General features: G+C 54.3%; 4 protein-coding genes across 8 annotated transcripts in view; 2 read left to right on the plus strand and 2 right to left on the minus strand.

Annotated features, from left to right (window-relative positions):
• The window catches only part of EFTUD2 (elongation factor Tu GTP binding domain containing 2), a 42,752-nt gene extending 39,134 nt beyond the window's left edge, over nt 1-3,618 (minus strand). Inside the window, exons 1-2 of the mRNA XM_027625565.1 lie at nt 3,542-3,618; nt 392-500 (exon numbers count right to left, since the gene is read on the minus strand). Of these exons, the coding sequence (XP_027481366.1) occupies nt 392-496 (105 nt within the window). The 5' untranslated portion in view covers nt 497-500; nt 3,542-3,618. The remainder of the gene's footprint in view (nt 1-391; nt 501-3,541) is intronic.
• Nucleotides 3,619-3,704: 86 nt separating this feature from the next.
• On the plus strand, nt 3,705-7,282 carry CCDC103 (coiled-coil domain containing 103). 4 transcript variants are annotated; one of them, XM_027626303.1, is made up of 4 exons: nt 3,705-3,806; nt 5,112-5,263; nt 5,600-5,819; nt 6,502-7,282. In XM_027626303.1, the coding sequence occupies exons 1-4, from the start codon at nt 3,798-3,800 to the stop codon at nt 6,952-6,954; spliced, it is 834 nt and encodes a 277-aa protein (XP_027482104.1). In that variant the 5' UTR covers nt 3,705-3,797; the 3' UTR covers nt 6,955-7,282. The 4 variants fall into 4 exon arrangements, with proteins under 4 accessions (XP_027482104.1, XP_027482108.1, XP_027482105.1 ...); XM_027626307.2 differs by having other exon boundaries at nt 3,783-3,806; nt 5,687-5,819; XM_027626304.2 differs by lacking the exon at nt 3,705-3,806 and adding an exon at nt 3,887-4,005.
• Nucleotides 7,283-7,807: 525 nt separating this feature from the next.
• Nucleotides 7,808-9,593, plus strand: FAM187A (family with sequence similarity 187 member A). The gene is made up of 2 exons (XM_027626302.2): nt 7,808-7,821; nt 7,996-9,593. The coding sequence occupies exon 2, from the start codon at nt 7,998-8,000 to the stop codon at nt 9,234-9,236; it is 1,239 nt and encodes a 412-aa protein (XP_027482103.1). The 5' UTR covers nt 7,808-7,821; nt 7,996-7,997; the 3' UTR covers nt 9,237-9,593.
• Nucleotides 9,594-9,937: 344 nt separating this feature from the next.
• LOC113907962 (glial fibrillary acidic protein) lies at nt 9,938-19,343 on the minus strand. Of its 2 annotated transcripts, XM_027567785.2 has the most exons (10): nt 18,855-19,343; nt 17,822-17,882; nt 17,532-17,627; nt 16,624-16,785; nt 15,044-15,169; nt 14,620-14,840; nt 14,015-14,058; nt 13,533-13,652; nt 12,157-12,242; nt 9,938-11,515 (listed from the first exon to the last, which is right to left on the minus strand). In XM_027567785.2, the coding sequence occupies exons 1-10, from the start codon at nt 19,319-19,321 to the stop codon at nt 11,474-11,476; spliced, it is 1,425 nt and encodes a 474-aa protein (XP_027423586.1). In that variant the 5' UTR covers nt 19,322-19,343; the 3' UTR covers nt 9,938-11,473. The 2 variants fall into 2 exon arrangements, with proteins under 2 accessions (XP_027423586.1, XP_027423587.1); XM_027567786.2 differs by lacking the exon at nt 13,533-13,652.
• Nucleotides 19,344-21,226: the final 1,883 nt, after the last annotated feature.

Below are 21,226 nucleotides of genomic sequence, written 5' to 3' on the forward strand. Positions count from 1 at the left end.
GGCTCCCTGCTCGGTGGGAAGCCTGCTTCTCCCTCTCCCACTCCCCCTGCTTGTGTTCCCTCTCTCGCTGTGTCTCTGTCAAATAAATAAATAAAAATCTTAAAAAAAAAAAAAAAAAAGAACTTCAGGTAAATGGAAGGAGAGCTACTACCAGATAAACCAGAGTTCGTATTATAACACCACCCCACCCATGAAACTACTTTATATCCCCTTTTGGAAATTCAGTAGCTAAGCTTTCTTAGGGGCAGCATAAGACCCCAACAAGTCATATATTTAAAAGGTGCAATGTGAGAGATATACACAGAATATTATGGGAGCACAGAGGATTCACTGCCCCCCCCCCCCCATTTTTTTAAAGAGAGAGATGAAAACAGTAATATATTTGTTTTACCTCATCAAGATCTTTGGTCTCTCTGCCCAATTCATCATCATCTTCATCAGAATCAAGCTCTGGTCCAATATAATTCCCAAACTCATCATACAAGTCAGTATCCATGATGCTAAAATTCAAGGAAAAGAGGTGTTAGAGTCTAGCGAGGTAACCAAGGCCTCCACAACACGGCCCCACATTTCTAACCTTATGGTTGACCATATCCCCTTCAACACATCTCCTCTCAGGACTGCTGACTGCTCCTCCTCACTGCTTACATTCTCTTCTCCCACTCTTATTATACTAAAAAAATTTTAACTTAAAATACCAGAGAGTTGCAAAGTAGCACAAATATTTTTCTTTTTCCTAAATTACTCGAGGATAAGTTGCTGACACAGTGCTTCATCACCTCCTAATACTTGAATGCAGGAGCTGGCAAACTACGGCCTGGGGCTAACCTGGCCTGCTGCCTGTTCTCATACAGCCCCCAAGCTAGAAATGTCTTTTACATTTTTTTTTGTCTTTTACATTTTTAAATAGTTGAAAAATATCAAAAGAATATTTCATGATATGTGCAAATTATATAAAATTCAAATTTCAGTGTCTATAAAAACAGCTTTATTGGAACACAGCCAGGCTCATTCATTTATAATGTCTGTGGCTGCTTTCACACTGTAACAAACTTGAGTAGTTCTGAGACCATATGACCCACAAAGCCTAAAATATTTACTATCTGGCCCTTGATAGCAAGTTTGTCAACCCCTGCTTTAGTGTGTGTGATTCCTACAAACAAGGACATTTTCCCACATGACTACAGTATGACAATCAAAATCAGAAAATTAATAGTGACACATTACTACCACCTAATCCACAGACCTCCATTATTAAAACAAACTGTACTTTTTTTTTTTTTTTTTAAGTAGGCTCTGCACGCTCAGCGTGGAGCTCAATGCCAGGCTTGAACTCATGACCCTGAGATCAAGACCTGAGCTGAGATCAAGAGTTGGATACTTAACCAACAGAGCCACCCAGGCGCCCCTAGAACAAACTATCCTAATAATGTCCTGCGCAGCAAAGGATCCAATCCAGAATCACATGTTTGCATTTAACGGTCACGTGTTTAGTCTCCTGCACTTAAGAACGGCTCCTCAGTCTCTCCTTGACTTTTACGACCTGATGCTTTTGAAGATTACAGGCGATTAATTTTTGTATAATGTCCCTTAATTTGGGTATATCTGGTGTCTCCTCATGACTGGAGTCAGGTTTTGCATTTTTAGCAGGAATCTCTCAGAAGCAATGCGGTGTTCTTTTCAGTACATCTCCTATCAGGTGGTACAAGATTTTAATCTGTCCCATTAGTGGTGACGTTCATTTAATTACTTGATTATGGTGGTGTCTGCCAGGCTTTTCCAATGTAAAGTTCTTGTTTTCTCTTTGTAATTAATAAGTATTCCGTGGTTTTCTCCACTTCAATTACTGAAATTCTATTCAAAGTAACAATTCAAATGGCACCTCCTTCAAGCTTTTCTAGATCCTCAATTTCTCACTCCCCTACACTCCTATAGCCTTTTGTACCTTAATCAGCATTTAACTCTGCCTTGAATGGCAGTTAACTACTAATTACCCTCCCCAACAACCCTACAGTTTATAAGTAATAAACAACAAACCAGAGGTGGTGTAAGGGTTAGGGCTCTGGGGTTGAAAGGCCTACATCTGAATCCTAACTTTGTCACTTACTAACTAGGTACTTTCAGGTTAGTTACTTCACTTCTCCAAATCTATATCCTCAACTGGAAAATGGAGTAATCCCCATTGTGTGAAGTTATGAGATTTAAACAAAACAGTCTCTGTAAACAATTTATCAAAGTCACTGGCTCAATAAATGTCAGCAAGCATTATTTTTTGGCTCTTCTTGAATACAGGAACCCTGTGTTCCTTGTGCCTTCCTGCCAATGCCCAACATAGCAGGAACGCAATGTTAACAGAATGGAATATTTTATTTTGAGATAGTGGTATTCATCTCAAGTAAAGGACTCCAGGGACTTGTAATTAAATGTAAATTACAATGGAAACTTTCATATGCATATTCTTTTTATTTCCTAAGAGTTATCACATCTGTGCTCATTTCACTCCCCCAAGATCCATGAAGTGCCTGCACACATTTTTATAAAAGGCTGCTCGCGGAACAAATCAAGCTCATTTCTGCTCCAGGGCCTTTATACTTGAAATTCTCTTCTGAAATGCTCTTCCCTTGGATATTTATACCTTGTTCCTTCATTTCACTCAGGTCCCTACTAAAAGGTCACCTCTGTTGGGGCGCCTGGGTGGCTTAGTCGTTAAGCGTCTGCCTTGGGCTCAGGTCATGATCTCAGGGTCCCGGCATCAAGCCCCGCATCAGGCTCCCTGCTTGGCGGGAGGCCTGCTTCTCCCGCTCCCACTCCCCCTGCTTGTGTTCCCTCTCTTGCTGTCTCTGTCAAATACATAAAATATTTAAAAATAAAACAAAATAAAATGTCACCTCTGAGAATGTCACTCTAAAACAGTCCTCCCTACACACACTCTCCAATCCCCACTTTCACTGTTTTATTATTACTTTATTGGTAGTACTAGTCTCTCGCTCACATATATCTATTCACGTCACTTTCACTATCATCTCCCCATCTACAGTGTTAAGACTTTTTTTTTTTTTTCCCCACGTAGAACTGTGCTGGCACAAAACAAGACCTCGATAACTATTTGTTGAATGATGAGTGAATAACTCCTACAAGGCACAGAGAAGGTAGAAGACTTGCCCACAGTTGCACAAAACTAGTGGCCAAACCTCATTGTAGCTTCCCGCTATAACGCAGGCTCCCAAACGAATACAGAATAATGACGGAGTAAGCTTAGTAGAGAAGGGATGAAGAAGGCACAGATGGAAGAGGGAGTAAGACAACGACCCTCGCCCAGGGAAGGAATTTTACGGATGGTCGACACTGAGGGAATCCCGGAATCGAGGTATGTGCTGTGGGAGAGGGGGCCATCTTTCATTCCCTTTCCCGCTCCACCCTTCAGTTTACCCATCTGTAAAGTGAAAGGGGGCAGAAAACCTACAACGTCTCTTCCAGATTTGACATTATTTAATTTCCCATCCCAGCAACTTTCTCCTGCCGTTGACCCGCGCCAGCTCACCTGTCGCCCGCTCAGCCTAAAGCTCCTAGTCCGCCGCCCGAGACCGCGCTTCCGCCCCACGCCGCCGCACCGCTGCGCCCGCCGTCCGGAAGGACCCCGCCGACGCTGCCGTCGCGTTTCTGCCCCGAGGACAGCCCTCTGCCTGAGGACCGGCTAGGAGGAATGCCGGCCGCGGACCCAGGAACCAGCCACGTGGAGTCGAGAGCCCCCAAACCAAGGCGTGGGTTGCTCCAAAGAGACTAAGGCCGGAGGAGGCATGAATCTGGTCAGGCGCCTCGGAGCCACCCTGAAAGGGGGGGGGGGGCCTTTCTGGACGATCACGTGGTCAGGCTGTTGGAGCAGTTGCTGAGCAACCACCGCTCCTCTACGCTGAGCTGTGCGGTTCCGGAGTATCTGAGTATTCCCAAAGAAAGCAAGGAAGCCTAGGCCTGAGGTCCTGGGGTGAAGGGCTGGGGAGCGGAAGGGTTAGTTGTCCTCTCTCTTCAATGACTGGGGAGGGCATAGAACTGGACAGGAGCCGAGACACCTGAGTTAAGTTCCTGGCCTGCCCCGCCCCTTTCTCGGTGTTCAGTTTACCCACGCTGGGGTGGAGGGAAAGGGCTGTGGGGTTGGTCGCAGACCTCCTGCTTCCCTGCCCTAGGGCTGTTGATGATGACACCACCACAAAATCTAGGTCAACGCACCACAAGTCTGAGGTTCAGAGAGGTCTCACAGCAAGTAAATGCCAGAGCCACTACTAGAACCCATATAGATGAGTTCCCTGTTGAACGGATCAATCAGCCTCACATACGCAGAGGCTGCAGAAGTACAGTGGCAGAGCTAAAGAGGTTGCTCGAGTACCTACAGACCTGTGCTCCAGCCCTGGTCTGCACGGAGGGATTTGGGAACAGAGATCCCTGAACCCCTTCCTCTGCCACTTCTGCTTGATTTCCTACTCAGTCATTGCATCTGGTTTGGGTGAAAAGTATCATTCCCCATTGAAAACACTGAATGATGGGTGAAATTTTATTCCTGGACTCAGAAGTATAGTTAACAATAGCTCTGCGTTTGTGGGAGGTCCTCTGTCACTCGCTATAGAGTGAACCCATATGAAAGAGTGAAGGGACTGGATTCTGAGATCCAAATGTCTCCTCAGCAGAAGCACCAGAATTAAAATACTTTTAGAGGTAGAGAACAAAATTAAGACAGGACTCCATGGTGATGGGTATTAAAGAGGGCACATTCTGCATGGAGCGCAGGGTGTTATACGCAAACAATGAATCATGGAACACTACATCAAAAACTAATGATGTAATGTATGGTGATTAACATAACATAAAAAAAAAAAGACAGGGCTCCAAACTGAAAGTCAGACTCTGTGTTCTATTTTCAGTGACAAGTCTTAAGCAAGTCCTCACTGTGCAACTCAGCTCCCCTCTATAGAGAACTAGATTGTTGTAACACCCTGCAAGATAAGTAGAAAGATATCCAGAGCGCTTTGGGGTCGTTCTGTAGGCTGGCAAAGAAGGCAGACACATCCTCCTCCCTGATATTGATCCTCCAGTGACGTCCATTTCCTTTGCCTTCCTAGAAACAGACCATGGAGAGGAAAGACATCATTGACTTCAAGGCTTTGGAGAAAGAGCTGCAGGCTGCACTCAGTGCTGATGAGAAATACAAACGGGAGAATGCTGCCAAGTTACGGGCCGTGGAGCAGAAGGTGGCCTCCTACGAGGAGTTCAGGTTGGCTTAATGCAATTTCTTTCTTTTTTTTCAGCTTAATGCAGTTTTTCTCAGACCCTCCTGTTATGGTGGACTGTAGCGGATAAGAGCATGTGCTTTGAAGTCAGGCAATTCTGGGCTCAGTCCTGGCCCTACCTTCTGCTACCTGTGTGATCTTATGCAAGTTATTTAACCTCTCGGAACCTCTAGTCCTCATCTGTAAAAGAGAGTGACTATTGTTACGATTAAAGAAATTGTTCCATGTAAGATTTTGAGCACAGTGTCTGGTACATGGGAAGTGCTCAAAAGCCGTCAGCCATTGTTGCTGTTATTATTGTCATATTGACTTGCTGGTAGGTTTCGCCTCGATCATGCAAAGTGCAGCCACCTCACATCCGCAGAGAGCGTGAAGTCTATCCTCCGATCCCTGTCCTTTGCCTGCAGGAGTATTGTCCTTGCATCACATCTGAAGCCACTGGAGCGGGAGGCCAGGACAGGAGGGAGGAGGGCTGTGGCCTGGAACTGTCACACTACTCAGACGGGGACCTCTCAGGACGAGACCACTGAAATCTCCCAGGTAGGTGAGGCCCAGCCTCTTCAGCCCCGTCGGAGTCTCTGCCCTAAACCTCCAACCCTGTCTTCTTACGACACATACTTCTTCCTTCTTTCTCATGTTAAACTGACAAGAGGCAGGTTTCTGCCTCCAATCCCAGAGAGAAAAGCAACCAGCAGACGGTGAGAGTGAGTTAAGCTGGGCAGAACCAGTCAGGAAGGTGGGCTAGACAGGTCTTCTTCACTCAGTCCGTTGGCTTGCACTCCCAGATCAGATTTGAGCTGCTCTGCCCCCAGGTTATATGGCATATAGTGTAATGATACTGTGGCAGCATTGGGAGAGAGACCCAGCCTGTCAGATTTCTAACACTCACCTTGAATTCCTTTCTCTCTTCCTGAGGTTTCCAGTCATCCCCTGACTTACTCTCATAGAGCAGTGCACATATGTGCACATTCATCAGTGGGAAAATCCTAGTGCAACTGAGATTCTCAAATCATGGCCTGGGTTCCTTGGGGCCCTCCCTCCCTGTCCCATTCCCAGTTCCCTGATCTGAAAACCAGGCCCACAGGGACCACAGCCTACCTAGTGCTCCGAAAGCAACACTAGAGCTAAGATGAAAACCCACAGGCTCCCGTCACCGTCACTCTCTTCCTGCCGCAGAGCAGCTGGAAGAGCTCGGGACTTTCTTTCCTTCCTTGTGATCCAGGAGAAAACACTTTTCCAGCCTGAGACCTCTGCAGAGTTCTACCGTGATTGGCGGCGGCACTTGCAGAGCGGGCCAGAGCGCTACCAGGCCCTGCTGCGGCTCGGAGGTCCAAAGCTGGGTCACCTCTTCCGGACGGACGTGGGGTTTGGACTTCTAGGGGAGCTGCTGGTGGCACTGGCGGATCATGTGAGGCCAGCCGACCGGTTGGTGGTGCTAGGGATCCTGCACAGCCTGGCCAGCACCGGGCGCTTCACCCTGAACCTGAGCCTGCTGAGCCGTGCGGAGAGAGAGAGCTGCAGAGGCCTGTTTCAGAAGCTGCAAGCCACGAGTGCTCCCAGACCCACAAAGGAGGGGCTGAGCCAGAAGGAGCGGGGTCTGGAGGAGCAGCCTGGTGGGATCCAGGAGGAGGAGAGGCTCCTGCAAGAGCTGCTAGGGCTGTACAAGGTGGATTGACAGGACCATTTACCTTCAGAGGCCCCCCCGTGGCCACTGGAGGCATTTTTTGCTTGTTGTCCTGGGGGCTCTGCAGGACTGTCATGAGAAGCCCACACCTAATTCCCTTCTCAACCTGGAGTTGGCAGAACGTATGCAAGAATCGAATCTTCCCCACTTCTCCAGCCACCTAGGTTGCTCAATATTCTGAACTGTGTAGATCAACAGAATGGTCAAGGGCCCAAGAACTTGAGTTTTGCTTCCCACCCTCAGAGTCTGCCAAGCCTCTAGCCCGTGGCCCTGAGAGACGAGTGTGTACCCAACCAAATGCTGGCTATTACCAGTTAAAGCCTCTACTCAAAAATAAATAAATAAATAAATAAATAAATAAATAAATAAATAAGAAAAATCATCAGTCTTCCATGTTAAACAAATACTGATCTCCATAGCTCTTAACAAGAATACTCCAAATCAATGAATGCATATTTAATTGACAAATAATCAGATGCTACCTCATTGAGGTGTAGTATTTTCCTCAGGGGCTGAATTCCTGGGCAGTTTGTGTCTGGGAAAGCCCCAAGCCATCAGCTTGGGTCTGGCCAGCCTCCCAGGCTTCAGATGGCCAGATGTGCAGGCAGGTGGGTCTTCTTCAACTCCCGGATTAACCAAAGGGAAGACCTTTCCACCAAGCGGGCAGGCAGGACCTGAAGCAGGAAGGCAGAGATTTTCCTGTTCTAGCACCTGTGCCCTTGCTTCTCATTCCGGTTTCCCCTGACCCATTCTTGGGTGAGTGCCAGTGTTCTAGAAAGGAGAGAGAGGGCCAGGTTCTAGAATGGTCTTTCCCTCAAGATAACGTCTGGAGCGTGAGAAGGGCATCTTCTACATCAGGTGGGAATAAATTGCCTTGCCTTTGGCCGTGTCCTCTGCAGATTCTTGCTTCTCTTCTGGCTGCTCAGTCCTTTCTCCTATAGATACCTGCTCTTGGCAGTGATCTCTAGAAGCCCCGTGAAGCCTTGAGTGCCTTGGTTTTGCCCCGCCCCCTCTGACCATTGCCTCTTGCAGGCATGAACCTGGCCCACACCACTTTGCTCCTGTGGGTGTGGGGGAGTCTCCAGGCCTTCGAAATTGTGGAGAAGGAGAACATTTTTCAGAGGACCCCCTGCCCAGCCTTTCTGATGTTTGACAATGCAGCCTACCTGGCAGACATGAGCTTCGAACTTCCCTGCCACTGCAAGCCCGAGGAGGTGTCTGCCGTGGTCTGGTACTATCAGAAGCACCTGGGTAGCAGCCACACCAAAGTGCTGACGGACTTCGATGGGCGGGTGCTGACAGAGGAGTCCCAGGTGCGCGCGGGCAGCGACATGCTGGTTCGCTTCAGCATCCGCATGTTCAGCCTGTTGGTTTTCCGGGCCCAGCCCGAGGACTCGGGCTTGTATTTTTGTGGCACCCGCAAGGGGGACTACTTTTATGCCTACGATGTGGACATCCAGAGCGGCGAGGGAATGGTGGCCACCTTCAAGGACCAGGGCCAGGAGCCCTTTGCCGATGAGCACCACGGGAGCCTCCACATCTTCACCACCTTCTGGGAGTGGACCCCTTGCGACCGCTGCGGGGTCCGAGGAGAGCAGTGGCGCATCGGCCTGTGCTACCTGCAGAGCCCGGGTCTCTCCCCCCGCTACCGCAAGACGCTGCCGGAGGTGGTGTCCTGCGGCTCGCAGGCCGTGCCCAGGAAGCTTCGGGCCCAGGCCAGGGAGCACACCCCCGAACTACTGGTCCAGAGCTGCGTGGTGCCGTGTGAGAAGAAGGTTCACGAGGGCGTGATGGCCATCCTCAGCTATGTGTCCAAGGTGGGCAGCCGGCCCTGGTTGCCTCAGGTGCCCATCCAGTACCACCAGCAGAGGCTCGGCCACGGACTCATTATCTCCTGTCCCGGGGCCCGGCCAGAGCACGCCGTGGCCTGGGACAAGGACCGCCAGTACTTGTACCGCACGCAGTACCTGAGGGGCGTCAACAGGTCCATGAGGGTGTTCATCGACCACGGCAACCACCTCCACATCCGCTTCACCCAGCTGAGTGACCGGGGCATCTACTATTGCTGGCGGCAGGGGGTGCGCGTCGCCGGCTTGCGGCTGGGTGTCATGTCTTGGGGCCGCTACCGGGCCTCGTTCTCGGACCCTGAGACTCGCTCCGCCGTGGAGCTCACCCTGGTGGGCTACCTGTTCATCACGGCGGTCTTTATCACCATTCACCTCTGCCGGTGCTGCTGTTACTTATTTCGCTGTTGCCCCAAATTCTCCCCCTAGCCGCCCGCCTCCCCCCCCCCCCCCCGCTCGGAAGACCAGTTGCGCTCAGATGTGTTTGTTAGATGACACCGGATGCCTCTGGGTGGGCATCCCGGGCTGGGCTGTGTGGCAAGTGGGGGGTGTGTGTGTGGACAGACCTGTTACTTATAACCTGCTCCTGGCGGGTGGAGCAGCCTGAGGCGGGCAGGAGATGGGGGACTGGGGCCAGTACCGAAGCAGCCAGAGTGCGCATCTTCCAACCTCATGCTCAGAGAAGGAAGAAGTGAACCTAATATTCATCAAATGACCTTTTTGATGTTGGAACAGTGTTTGAGGTGCTTTCTTTTCTTGCCTTGGGGGATTGCCAAGTGGGCACTGGTTGAAATGGGGGGCAGCCGGGAGAGGAAGGGGGAGTAGAGGAGCCTAGTATATGTCCTCGTCTCTGGAATGGCCGGTTTGGGAATAAAGGTAAAGACTAGAACAGGGGAAATGGGAGGGGGAAGTGAGGTCAAGGTCAGGGCTTTCCCCAGGGCTGGGAACTGGGTGAGAAGAAGGGCCGGGGGGCACGGGGGCTGCCATGTGGAGCAGGGTTGGAGTTGGAGTTTGCTGGGGGGCTTGGGGTCCCAAGATGATCAGCGAGAAGAAGCAAGTTGAGTCTTGTCCCAGGCCGTTTCCTGCCCTCTCCCCCAGCCCCAGCCTCTCCTGAACAGATCAGAGTCCACTCTGGGAAAGGCCACGGCCATTGTCTTTATTTACCTTAGTGAGTAAAGGCTGCAGTGGTGCTCTGAAGGTTAGCAGCAGTGGGTGGCAGGAGGGAGTGGGGGAAAGGGCACCAGGTCTTGGAAAGAGGGAGGGACTCTCACTTCTCTGGCCTTAGAACGGCGAGGGGTACCCTGGAGTGGGCCCTTTCAGCCCTACTTCTGGGCACAGATAGTCCTGTGCCTGCCCCCCACAGTCTTCCCATGGAAAGCAGAGCACAAACCAGAGCCTTCACTCTGCTCATGCCTCCATTTCCCGAATGATAAACTAGAGTACTACCTACAAAATGAGCGTACACTTTGTATTTGAGTAAGAGGAGAACCACAAGGGCCCTTGGTTAGGGGAAAGCAGCAGGTCACTGTAGGGTGGAGAGTGTCAGATGAATGGGGGTGGCTTCGCCCAGCAGTGTTTGCTGGGGTCTCGAGGCAGCAGCTACAGTAGCTCCGACGCCTGGGTGGAGGGATTATGCAGCAAGGAAGGGGCCTTTAGCATGGGACAAAGTGTGCCCTGCCCCCGGGGACGGCTGCCTCTCTCTCCTGTTTGAGCATCTTCAAGAGGATGAGTCACTTCCTTGATTCCCCATGACCCAGAGGCCAGGTGTACCTGGTTGCCCACAACCCCCAACTCTGATGTCTAGCATCATCCCAACTGCCTCCCCTACCATCTCCACCTGCCTCCCCTCCAGCCTTATGGAGGGTCGACTCCTGGGCTTGACCTCTCTGTAGCCAACCTAGGGGCCAGGCAGCTCCCCTCTACTCCTTCCCAGCACCCATTCCCTCTCCACTTACACTATAGATCCCGCAAGTGCTGAGAATCAAGCTCCCACATGCCCATGGCATGCCCACAGCGTGCCCACATGTCAGCTCTGTGGGACTGAGACATTTGAATCGTCACTCAGAGGGCCCCTCTGGGATCTGGGCAGGCCAGGCATTCTGTCTGGGCACCACTCCAAGTGGCAGGATGTCCCCACCCGCTCTCAGACTGCTCGGGGTCAGTCTAGAAGAAGACACCTCTGGCCAGGACTACCTTGCCTGTGGGGGTTCCTGTCTCAGAGTCTTGGTTGTCCGCCAGCAGCCTGACGAAACCCCAAGGCCCACTTCCCAGTTACCCCCAGGGACCCCCAGCTCTGGCAATAGTTGCCATGACAGTGGGGGTTAGGGATGTCGAGGAGGGCAATTTTTTGGGTCCTTGGCCCTCCCCAACTTCTCTCCTTCCTCCCAGTTCTAACCCAAGCTGCTGGCCATGCCCCTCCAGGCCGCCCCTTTGGGGTAAGTGCCTTGTTAGTTGGAGTTACTGGGTGTAGGGTGGGTGCTGTCTGGCAGGTCTGGTACCCACGGAGCCTAGGGCAGCAAGCTGGTGTAGAGGTGGAGGGACGAGGGGAGCAGCCGGGGTGAGTGGGAACTCGGGTCTGGGGGAGTCCACCATCAGAAGAGGGGCAACAATCCCATCTGCTCAGGCCCCTCACACTGTGGGACAGGGGCCACCTGGAGGGTCCTGCCTCACATCACGTCCTTGTGCTCCTGCTTGGATTCCTTTATGACCTGCAGGGGGCACAGAAGTGCACAGCGCAATAGTTAGGGACTCACACAGATATCAGGCCCACCACTTCAAGGCCCTACAACTTTGGAGAAGTCCCCAGCCTTCCCAGGTCTTTCTTCTCTATGGGAGCAACCAGCACTCCCCCTCAAGAAGCTGCCAGGAAATGAGGTAACACTCGTAAGCATTTAGCGCGGGGCCTGGCACCTGGCGAGCTGATGTGGTAAGATTAGCTAGTAGTGTCGCGGGTGTGACAGGGAGGGCTTATGCCAAATCCCCCCTTCCTATTCCTCCAGCAGGTTCCTTTTATCAAGCCGGAAATTGAAAGTTGGGAGTGAAAGCTACTAACTTTAATTTTCTTTCTCTCTCTCCCCAGGCCTGGTGCTGGGGGCACCTGCGTCTGAGGGTGAGACAGGGAGAAAGTCCAAATCAGGACTCCACCCAGTGGCCTGGGCACCCAGTCTCCCTGGAACTGCCAGCGGAGGGGATAGGGAGTTGAATTACATCCAGGTTCCTTCCCCTCTTCCAGAGCCTCCCTGGGAAGCTCTTCCGAGTGATTGAGAACCTTCTATGTGCAGTTTAGGCTTTCTTCCAAAGCCTGGTCTCAATTCTGCCAGGGCCAGAATCTCAGGTCTGCTCTCCTTACCTCTCCGTCCCGCATCTCCACGGTCTTTACCACGATGTTTCTCTTGAGGTGGCCCTCTGACACGGACTTGGTGTCCAGGCTAGTTTCTGCAGGCACGGGGACAGGAGGCCTCCTGTTGGCTCCTGGGCCACTAAACATCATTCCCCACCCCCAGCTTCCCCATGAAACCCACAGTCATAGGGATTGAAAGTCTATCCAACTAGGCAGAGAGGACCTAGGCTCTTTCAAAGGGGCTGGAGCCCCCCAAGTCCCCATGGTGCTAGGTAAGGCCTGGCTGCTCCATCCAGTGCTTTGCTCACTTTCCTGGCCTGGCTGCATTTCAGTCCCTCTGCAAGCTCTCGCCTGGTCCCTGGCTTTCTGACACCCCAGCGATGTGCCGAGGAAGGAGCACATGGGCTTTGAAATCAGGCAGGCCAGAGCTCGAGTCTCAGCTCAGCCACAAGGCTGTGGGCAAGTTAATTTACCTCTCCCAGCTTCAGTTTCCTATCTGCAAAATGGGGATGATGGTGTTTACTTCTCTAGGTGGGAGCAAGGAGTCAGTTCACTGAAATAATACATGTTAAGTGCCTAGCACATATGAGTGCCCAATACACGTGGGTCCCTTTCCTGTTCCCCTGCCCCTCCCTTACTTCTCTCTGCCACTTCTCTGGGCTCTACTGACCCTTTACTGTTTGGCACTTGGCAGTATTACCTCAACCTGCTCTGCCTGGTTAAACTTCTGATGCTGAACTAGCCCCAGGACATGTATAGCTCATGTTCCTAAATTTCTAGAGCAGAAGAAGGTTTTGTTTTTTCCCCCCTTAGATAAGAAGCATTTGAGGGCCACATCCAAGTCAGAAGTAATTTAGTTCCCCCCCCCCCCCCGAGAGAGAAATGTAACATGTCACACTCACTAATATTTAAAATTAAGAGCAGGGAGCATAAAACTTTATTCACTACAAGAGCTGCAGTCCAGGGGGAAATAATCCTCTGGGCTGAATCAGCACTGAGCTGAGCCGTGGAGCCTCGGGGACAGACGAATTGAGCAGAGAACCTGGCCACCAGGCACGGCAAGCCCCGAGGGGCCCTCCCAGTGACGGGGAGGAGGTGAGGTGGAGGCTGGCATTCGCCCAGGGGCCCCATAGCCTCTCAGCTGAGCACCAGAGGACACATCACTTTGAATACCAACCAGCTCTGCTAGTTTAACCTACATTTACCCTGTGCCAGGTCCTGGGCTGGGCACTGAGGTCGCTGGGAAAATGACACAAGCTTGGCCCTTTAGGGAAACCTGGGAGGAAGGAGCCCAGGAGGGCAGGGAAAACAGGCTTGGTGAGGCTCACTCTCTGCCAAGCTGAGAAAAGCACTGTGTCTGAGAGTCTGAGAGGCAGGCTGCTAACCGAGAGCCGGCGGGGCTCCATTTACAATCTGGTGAGCCTGTATTGGTATAACTTGTATTGTGAGGCTTTTGAGATGTCTTGTGACCTTGTGACTTTCCCCTTCTTTGGTGCGTTTGCCCCCTGTAGTGACAAGCAGTTAAAAAAAACACAAAAACATAAAACACTCAGATGGGCTGAGCTTGATCAGGGCTCTGTGGACAGGGCAGAGGTTGAGATCTTCACCCAGTTCTGCTATAGGAGGGGGTGCAAGGTTAGGGAAGGGGGCACAGGGCAGAGCAGGGCAGGAGCAGCCGCAAGCCCCACCTGGAATGCCCTGGGCTGCTGTGTTCTGGCTGGAAGCTCTGCAGTGAATTATGGTCCCCAAGGCGATCCCTGGACCGGACCCCTTTGCCCTGGTCCTCGGCCCCAGGCCAGAGTAGCAGCCCACCTGGGGGAGAGGGCAGGAATCCAACACCCTGCCCACAAAGCCCTGCTCTACTGACCTCGGATCTGCAGGTTGGAGAAGGTCTGCACGGGAATGGTGATGCTGAAAGACAGCAAAGGCAGAAGAGTGACCGGGCAGCCCAGGGACATCCCCGGGGCCAGGCCCTGGTCCAGGGGGTTATCCTGACAGCCTCAAGGCCCATCTCTTGGCTTTCTCCAGCAGCCAACACGCTCCCTGAGGCTCCAAGAGTCTGCAAGGGGCTTGGGTGTTGTCCGCCAGGGGAGCATCTCTATTTGAAAGCTTGGAGGACTGGAGGAAGGCAGAGGGGAGGAGGAAGTGGTGAAGAAAGTTCCAAGACCAAAGAGACGGGTCAGGGGAAAAGAAGTCCAATCTTCATTGGGAGGGTGGGGAGTGAGCCTCTTAGTTTGGGGGGGTGACCCAAGTCCTCGCTCTGCGACCTCATCAACATTGCTTGAATCGAATCCATTCATTTATTCACCAAACGTTTATTGAACACCTACTGGGTGTTGGGCGAGCACTGTGCTGAGCACTGGGATAGGAGAGGGCAGGACACAAGCTGAATATGACAGTCCCTGAAGGGAGCAAGGAGACTCCGGGGAGGGGCAGCAGGGAGGACTCCCCAGGGCCGCGGTGGCAGCTCACCGGTTCTCCTCGCCCTCCAGCAGCTTCCTGTAGGTGGCGATCTCGATGTCCAGGGCCAGCTTGACGTTTAGCAGGTCCTGGTACTCCTGCAGGTGGCGGGCCATCTCGTCTTTGAGGCTCTGCCCCTCCTCCTCCAGCCGAGCTAGTGCCTCCTGGTAACTCGCCGCCTCCCGCGCGTGCCGCTCCTCCTGCTCCCGCATCTGCCTCTCCAGGGACTCGTTCTGTAGGGTGGAGCCGGCAGGTGCCTCGGGGAGGGGTCACACTGCCCGCCCTCCCCCCACCCCCCGGCCTGTCCCCGGCCTCCAAGTAACTTTTCAGAGCCCCCGCCCGCAGTGCCGGTCCCCGTCCCCGGCTTGCGTGTCCCCCGGGGGCTCCAGCTCGCGCGCACCCGCTTCCGCCCCGCTGCGGCCCCGCCCGCGCTCACCGTGCCGCGCAAGGACTCCAGGTCGCAGGTCAAGGCCTGCAGCTGGCGCCGGTAGTCGTTGGCCTCATGCTTGGCCTGGCGGAGCAGCTCGGCGTTGCGGGCGGCTGCGTCGTTCAGGTCCGCAAACTAGGGGTGAGAGGGCCCTACGCTCAGGGGTGGCTGGGCCGCACCTCTCTGGAGCCGTGTGGGCTGATGGGTCTCTGGGAACTCAGGGAGATGGGCAGGACCCCGGGCTTGGTGTCCAGGTCTGCCCAGGACTCTGGCCCTGGGTGGGATTATTCCCAGCGACTGTGACCCATGGGCAGAGGGCACAGAAGGCCCCTGCCACGTCTCCAGCACCTAGCACAGTGCCTGGGCAGGGAATGAAGGACCAAATGGCGTTTGCCACAGAATCCAGAATCTTCTGCACTGGCAGCTCTATCCAGGAGACTGAACCCTGACCTCCAGCACCGTGGCCAGGGGGTTCTGGTGAGCAGTACCCTGGGTTCTAATCGTGCTCTCTCCACCAGCTTGCAGTGACGCTCTCGTGGCTCCATCCGGGCTTGACCTGCTCAGAGCCATGACCAGCTTCTGCCACTCTTGCTCCTCAGCTCGGCCCCTGGGCTGGCATCTCAGGGCCCTTGCCCTGTGCTTTCTTGCACCCCAAATGCCCCTTCCCTCTTCTCTTCATGTTCTTTGGCTGCCAGTCCCACCTAGCCCACAAGCCCCTAGCCCTCCCTTCTACGATACTCTCCCGGTCCCCCACATTACATCTATATAAACCCTGCCCAGCAATGTTCTCTCTAGACAATGTATTTGGGTGCACATCACGTCTCCTTGGTGGGACAGGTCTCTGGATCCTTGGCAGTGCTGGCATGCAGTGGGTGCTCGGTAACCCGGGACACAAACAGCAGAAGCATCAGGAAGTGCAACGGCTGGGATTAGACATCCGGCTCTACCATTTAGGAACTGTGTGAGTTTGGGCAAACTGGTTAACCTCTCTGGACTTCAGTTCTCTCATCTGTCAAAGAATAGTACTTTCTTCACAGTGAGTAAGATAGATAATGCATGTAAAGCACAGGGCCTGGCACACATCAATGTTGGCTAATAATAACAGTAATAGTAACAATAATAATGATAATAATAGTAATAAGAAGTACTTATCGGAGGGACGCCTGGGTGGCTCAGTTGGTTAAGTGTCTGACTCTTGGTTTCAGCTCAGGTCATGAGCTCAGGGTGGTGAGATTGAGCCCTGCATGGGGCTCCATGCTCAGCATGGAGTCTGCTTGAGATTTTTCCCCCTCCATCTCCCTCCCCCTCGGCTCCTCCCCCTGCTCATGCTCTCTCTCTCTCTCTCTCTCTCTATCTCTCTAAAATAAATAAATAAAATCTTAAAAAGAAAGAAAGAAAGAAAGAAAGAAATACTCATTGGCAGTAATGGTGTCTGTGTGACCCTGGGCAAGCCACCTCGTTTCTCTGGTGAAGGTCAATCACCCAGAGAGGATCCTCTCCCAGCTTCCTCCACCCTTGTTCCCCAATTCTCTTGTATGGAGCCAGTAGGGCTGCCCAGAGGAGGCAGGCTGGCCCACAGTCAGGGCTACCTTGGACCGGTACCACTCCTCGGCCTCATGCATGTTGCTGGACGCCATGGCCTCGTACTGCGTGCGGATCTCTCTCAGGGCCGCCGTGAGGTCGGGCTTGGCCACATCCAGCTCCACGTGGACCTGCTGCTGGGCTAGCTGCTCCTGGAGCTCCTGCACCTCCTGGGCAAGATGAGAGAAGGCGATGCCAGGACCGGGGGCCCGGGCTGCCACTGGGGTTTCCCCACAGTATTCTGCCCTGGTCGGCCTGCCCCTTGGACGCTGACGTTGGCTAAGGGAAATGGGGCAGTTCTAGTTAGAGGAAGTGGCATGGCCCAGGCTAGGGGAGCAGAGGGTCGTTTGGGGGCCTCATGGTGTCCTCCTCCCAGGTTCGGCCAGGCAGGAGCACTGAATGCGTGCCTGTGTTCTTGTGGGAGAGTGACCGAGTCCCCGTGGTGTGGGTGTGTCTATGGGTTCCCAGGTTCCTTGGCATCATGGACTCTGAATCCATAATCTGAAGTCAGAGAGCTCAGTGGTATCTTTTTAAAATGAAGGGCTCTCATTTAAATGGAGACAGATGGCAGTGGGGGTGATGTCAGAGAGACGAACTATGTGACCTTAGCAAGTTCTTTAAGCTGGCTGGGCTTCGGTGTCCTTTGTTTCACAGAGATCATACTGGGAGATCATACTGGGAGGGTCCCTATCTCACAAGACTGTAGTGAAATAAAAAATGAGGCAACAAGGTCTGTTATAATGCTTAGTAAGTGGTGTGTGTCTGTATGAATTTCACCAGGGACTGAGGATGCTCTGTTGTCTCTATGTCTGTCTCCCTCAGTCTCTCTCTCTCATTTTCTTTCTCTCTGTCTGTGAGTATTTCTCAATCTCAGGCTCTCTGTCTCTATCCATTCCAGTCTCTATGTTGGCCTTACCTCCTCGTGGATCTTCCTCAAAAACCGGATTTCCTCCCCTAGAGACTCAATCTTCCTCTCCAGATCCAGACGGGCTAGGGTGGCTTCATCTGCCTCCTGGAGCAAGGAGGGGCAAAAGGCTGCTCTGACCCCAGACTCCTCCTCCCCGCTCCCTAGCCTTGTCTGATCCCTCCTTCTGTGGCGGGGGAGAGCAGCACTTGTTCTGGAGGGCTGGGCTTGGGGGCTATTTGTGTGACCTGCCATCAACCCTTTACCCCCCCATCCCTCCCCCTCCCCTCCACCTCCCTGACCTGTCGATAGGTGGCCAGGTTGTTCTCAGCCTCCAGCCTCAGGTTGGTTTCATCCTGGAGCCTGGGGTAGGGGGACACATTCCTGGGTCCAGGCTCTTCTGAGGATCTTGGACCCCTGCCCCCCAATCTCCCTGGAGGTGGCTGCCAGAGAGAATCCCCACCCCCAGGACCAGTGGAATGGCAGGAGGAGTGAAGGGCATAGGGTCTCAGACAGAGCCTTGGCCAGGAGGGTGAGCAGACAAGGACCTCTGCTTTAACTCATTACTAAGGTGCTTTATCAAGGCTGGTCCCCTGTTCCTACTCACACAGGTGCTTTCACCAACATACACTCACTGCTGCATGGCATCCACAAACACACTCATCCTCCTGCACTTGAGGGCACACACACGCACACACACACACACACACACGTGCGTGCCCTGCCAGCTCAGCAAAACACCCGTCCCTGGGGTTTCCCCTGACCTTTGGAAATGGGTTTTATTAGAATCTCTGCTTCACAGCTCTGCAGGCTGAAGTGGCTTGACCAGGGTCATAAGCTGGTAACAGGGAGCATCATCTGTGTTCCCGAAGCCGGGCCTGCTCTTTCCCGCACCTCCTTTCCCCTGGGAGCCCAGTCCTCCTACTGCCCACCAATCTTCTCTTCCCATTCCTCCTCTCTACGGACCCAAAAGGCCACCAGGCCCTGCAGTGAATGAAACGCGAAGACCCTGCCTGCGGGGTCCCTGACTCTTCCCGCACAGCTCTCCCCAACGGGGACGTGCTGAGAGTACGCTGGCTCCTTGGCCAGAGGTCTTCGGGATTCAGATCCCTGAGACTCTGGGCTCCTCCCAGTCCCTCCCATCATCTTGGGGAGCAAGGACAGCCCTCCCCTCCCAGAGATGGGGAAACAGAGGAGCCAAGGATCATGGAGGCAAAACCCCCTGCCTGACATCCTTGCGGGTCTGCGGCACTCCCGCTGGGCCGGGGGTGGGGGTGGGGGGCATCGGGCATCTTCCCTGTTCATGAGGCCCCTCTCCCCGGGCCCCCTCCTCACTTCTGCCTCAGGGTGCCCAGGTCCTGCGTCAGATTGTCTCTCTCCACCTCGAGCCGGGCGCTGCTGGCTGTGAGCTGGTCGAGCCGCAGCCTTAGCTCACGCAGCTCAGCCTGGTAGACATCGGCCAGCTTGGTGGGCTCCTTGGCCCGCAGCTGGTTCAGCTCCGCAGCCAGCGCCTTGTTCTGCTGCTCCAGGAAGCGCACCTTCTCGATGTAGCTGGCAAAGCGGTCGTTGAGCTCCATCATCTCTGCCCGCTCACTGGCCCGCGTCTCCTTGAAGCCGGTGTTGAGGGCCCCGGCCAGCGAGAAGTCCACCCGGGCTGGGAGAAGAAGCGGCATCCTGGCCAGGGAGAGGCGGGTGCCCGGGCCCGGGCCCAGGCGGCGGCCGGAGACCAGGCCTCCCCCGAGCACGTCCGAGGAGGAGCTGTAGGAGCGGCGAGCCGCTGAGGTGACCCGTCTCCTCTCCATGCTGGCCAGACTCCGGCCGCTCCTGGGAAGTGAGGGCTTTATGGAGGCGTGGGCCGGCCTGGCGCTGCCCCAGCCGCCCCGGGCAACGCCCCCTGGCATGGCCTGAGGGGGAGGGGCCGGGCCACAGCTCGGCCATGGGGAGAGCCCTTCTCACCCCACCGAGGTCACCGTGCCCAGAGGCAGGGCCTCCCGGGCCTGCCAGCCCCAGTCTGGCCACAGACAGAGACCCTCCTGGTGCCTGGGGCTGGATGCTCCCTCTGCGGCCCTGACCACTGGGCAGGGAGGCCCTTTCCCCAGGAAAGGTCTGGATCAGATGACCTCTGACCTGCTTTCCACCTCTTAGAGCCCATCGCAGCACTCTTCCTTCGAGTGCCTGCTAAGTGCTGGGAACTTGCAAAGAACAAACGTGTTCCAGCCCACGTTGCAGTTTCCTGCTGAGCCGCATTCCCAGCAGACTGTTGGACTCTTCCCCTCTGAACATGGGCGTCCTGCATTCCTGCTTTCTCCCCCTTCCCTGGAGGTCTGGGGCTGTGGGCTGCAACTGGACACCAGCCCTTTGTCTAGAGGGTCAGTTGAGGCCTCTGTCTAGCAGGGAGGCGGGGGAGGATGAAGGAAGGAACATGGAAGCTTTGAGGGAGAAAGAGGGGCAGGCGCCGCACTCCCTGGCCTTCTCCCTGGACCCCAGTTAAGCCCCTGCCTCAGTCCCAGGGGGCTCGCTTGCCCCTTGCCCAGCCTCTCTGCACCCCGGTCTGGAGCCGGGCCTTGACAGCCACACAAAAGCAATTATGGATGCGCTGGCTGTCCTGGCTCCCATCTTTGTTCCCGCATCACCCTGTTTTCCCGGCCACCCCTCACCTCACTTTCACACTGGAGATTTATCTCCTTTGAGTTCCCACACATCAGGCTGAGAGGACGGAAAGGCCTCTGGGGATGAGTCAGTGTGGGAACCCGGGAGCCACTGGGTCCATACTAGGAGCCCAGGGCCAGGCGTCCTGGGGCCTGACCCTTCAGATCCATCCACCCTTCTGTTCTGGTTCCACGGGGGGCCAGAACCTCACCCAGGCCCCTCACCCATCTGTGTCCTTGGACTTCTGGGAAGCCCTCATCTCCCCACCCCCCCTGCTGCCCATGCTTGGGCCTCTGATCCCCTTCTCCTGGACACTTGCTGAATAGAGCCTTGTTTTCCACCACTGGTCAGGGCGCCACACGGAGAGGGCAGCCCCTGGGGGGCTGTGCTGTTTTTATCCCAAGATGCCAGGCTATTAGGCAGAGTACAGCCCAAGCCCCCAGCTCAAAGAGCTTCTCGGAAGCCTCTGAGGGGGCCGGGGTGCAGTGGGGGGCAGGCTCTGTGCCCACCCCTGACCATTGTGTCTGTGCCAAGGTGAGTCATGCAGTGGGCACAAGGGGAAGGCCCGGGGGGGGGTGCGGCCCGCCCGGCACTGCCAGGTCTCTGGCTCTGCAGACAAGGCCTGGCTGCTTGCCCCCTCCCCAGCTCCCAGAGCCAGCTTCACCCCTGAGCTCCAGACGGGGCAATGCCTCTTACCCCACGCTGGGGAGACGCACTCCATTTGGGCATGTTATCAGCTGCCTGCCGAGGTTTTCCCTGGTGAGTCCCAGCAAGAGAGGGAAGGTGAGGGTCTCGAAGTCTTCAGCCACGCTTGACCCTGGACCTGAGCAGTAACATGGGGAGGGGACTCTTGGGGAGGGGATACCCCATGACTTTTGATCCTGCTATGGGTGGAGGAACTGGGAAAGTCAGGGGGCATTAAAAGGAGAAAAAGATGGGACAAACCCTCATCCCAATTACTCTCTGTGACTAGGAGTGGCTGTCCTTCTAGCTTGCCGGGAAAGTCACAATGTACGGCCTTCTCTCTTTGTTCCAGTGAAATCTAGTTGAAATGAGGG

This window comes from Zalophus californianus, chromosome 16 (assembly GCF_009762305.2).
Source record: "Zalophus californianus isolate mZalCal1 chromosome 16, mZalCal1.pri.v2, whole genome shotgun sequence".
NCBI lineage: Eukaryota > Metazoa > Chordata > Mammalia > Carnivora > Otariidae > Zalophus > Zalophus californianus.

What these genes read in the sequence shown, in the direction of transcription:
- CCDC103 (XM_027626303.1), top strand. An exon ending in GCCTCCTACGAGGAGTTCAG is followed by an intron (nt 5,264 to 5,599) that starts GTTGGCTTAATG and finishes ACTTGCTGGTAG; the next exon opens with GTTTCGCCTCGATCATGCAA. An exon ending in AGACCACTGAAATCTCCCAG is followed by an intron (nt 5,820 to 6,501) that starts GTAGGTGAGGCC and finishes CTTGTGATCCAG; the next exon opens with GAGAAAACACTTTTCCAGCC.
- LOC113907962 (XM_027567785.2), bottom strand. Translation starts at nt 19,321, where the DNA reads ATGGAGAGGAGACGGGTCACCTCAGCGGCTCGCCGCTCCTACAGCTCC. An exon ending in CTGGGCACCCTGAGGCAGAA is followed by an intron (nt 17,883 to 18,854) that starts GTGAGGAGGGGG and finishes CCCCTACCCCAG; the next exon opens with GCTCCAGGATGAAACCAACC. An exon ending in AGGAGTGGTACCGGTCCAAG is followed by an intron (nt 15,170 to 16,623) that starts GTAGCCCTGACT and finishes TCTCACCCCTAG; the next exon opens with TTTGCGGACCTGAACGACGC.
- FAM187A (XM_027626302.2), top strand. Translation starts at nt 7,998, where the DNA reads ATGAACCTGGCCCACACCACTTTGCTCCTGTGGGTGTGGGGGAGTCTC.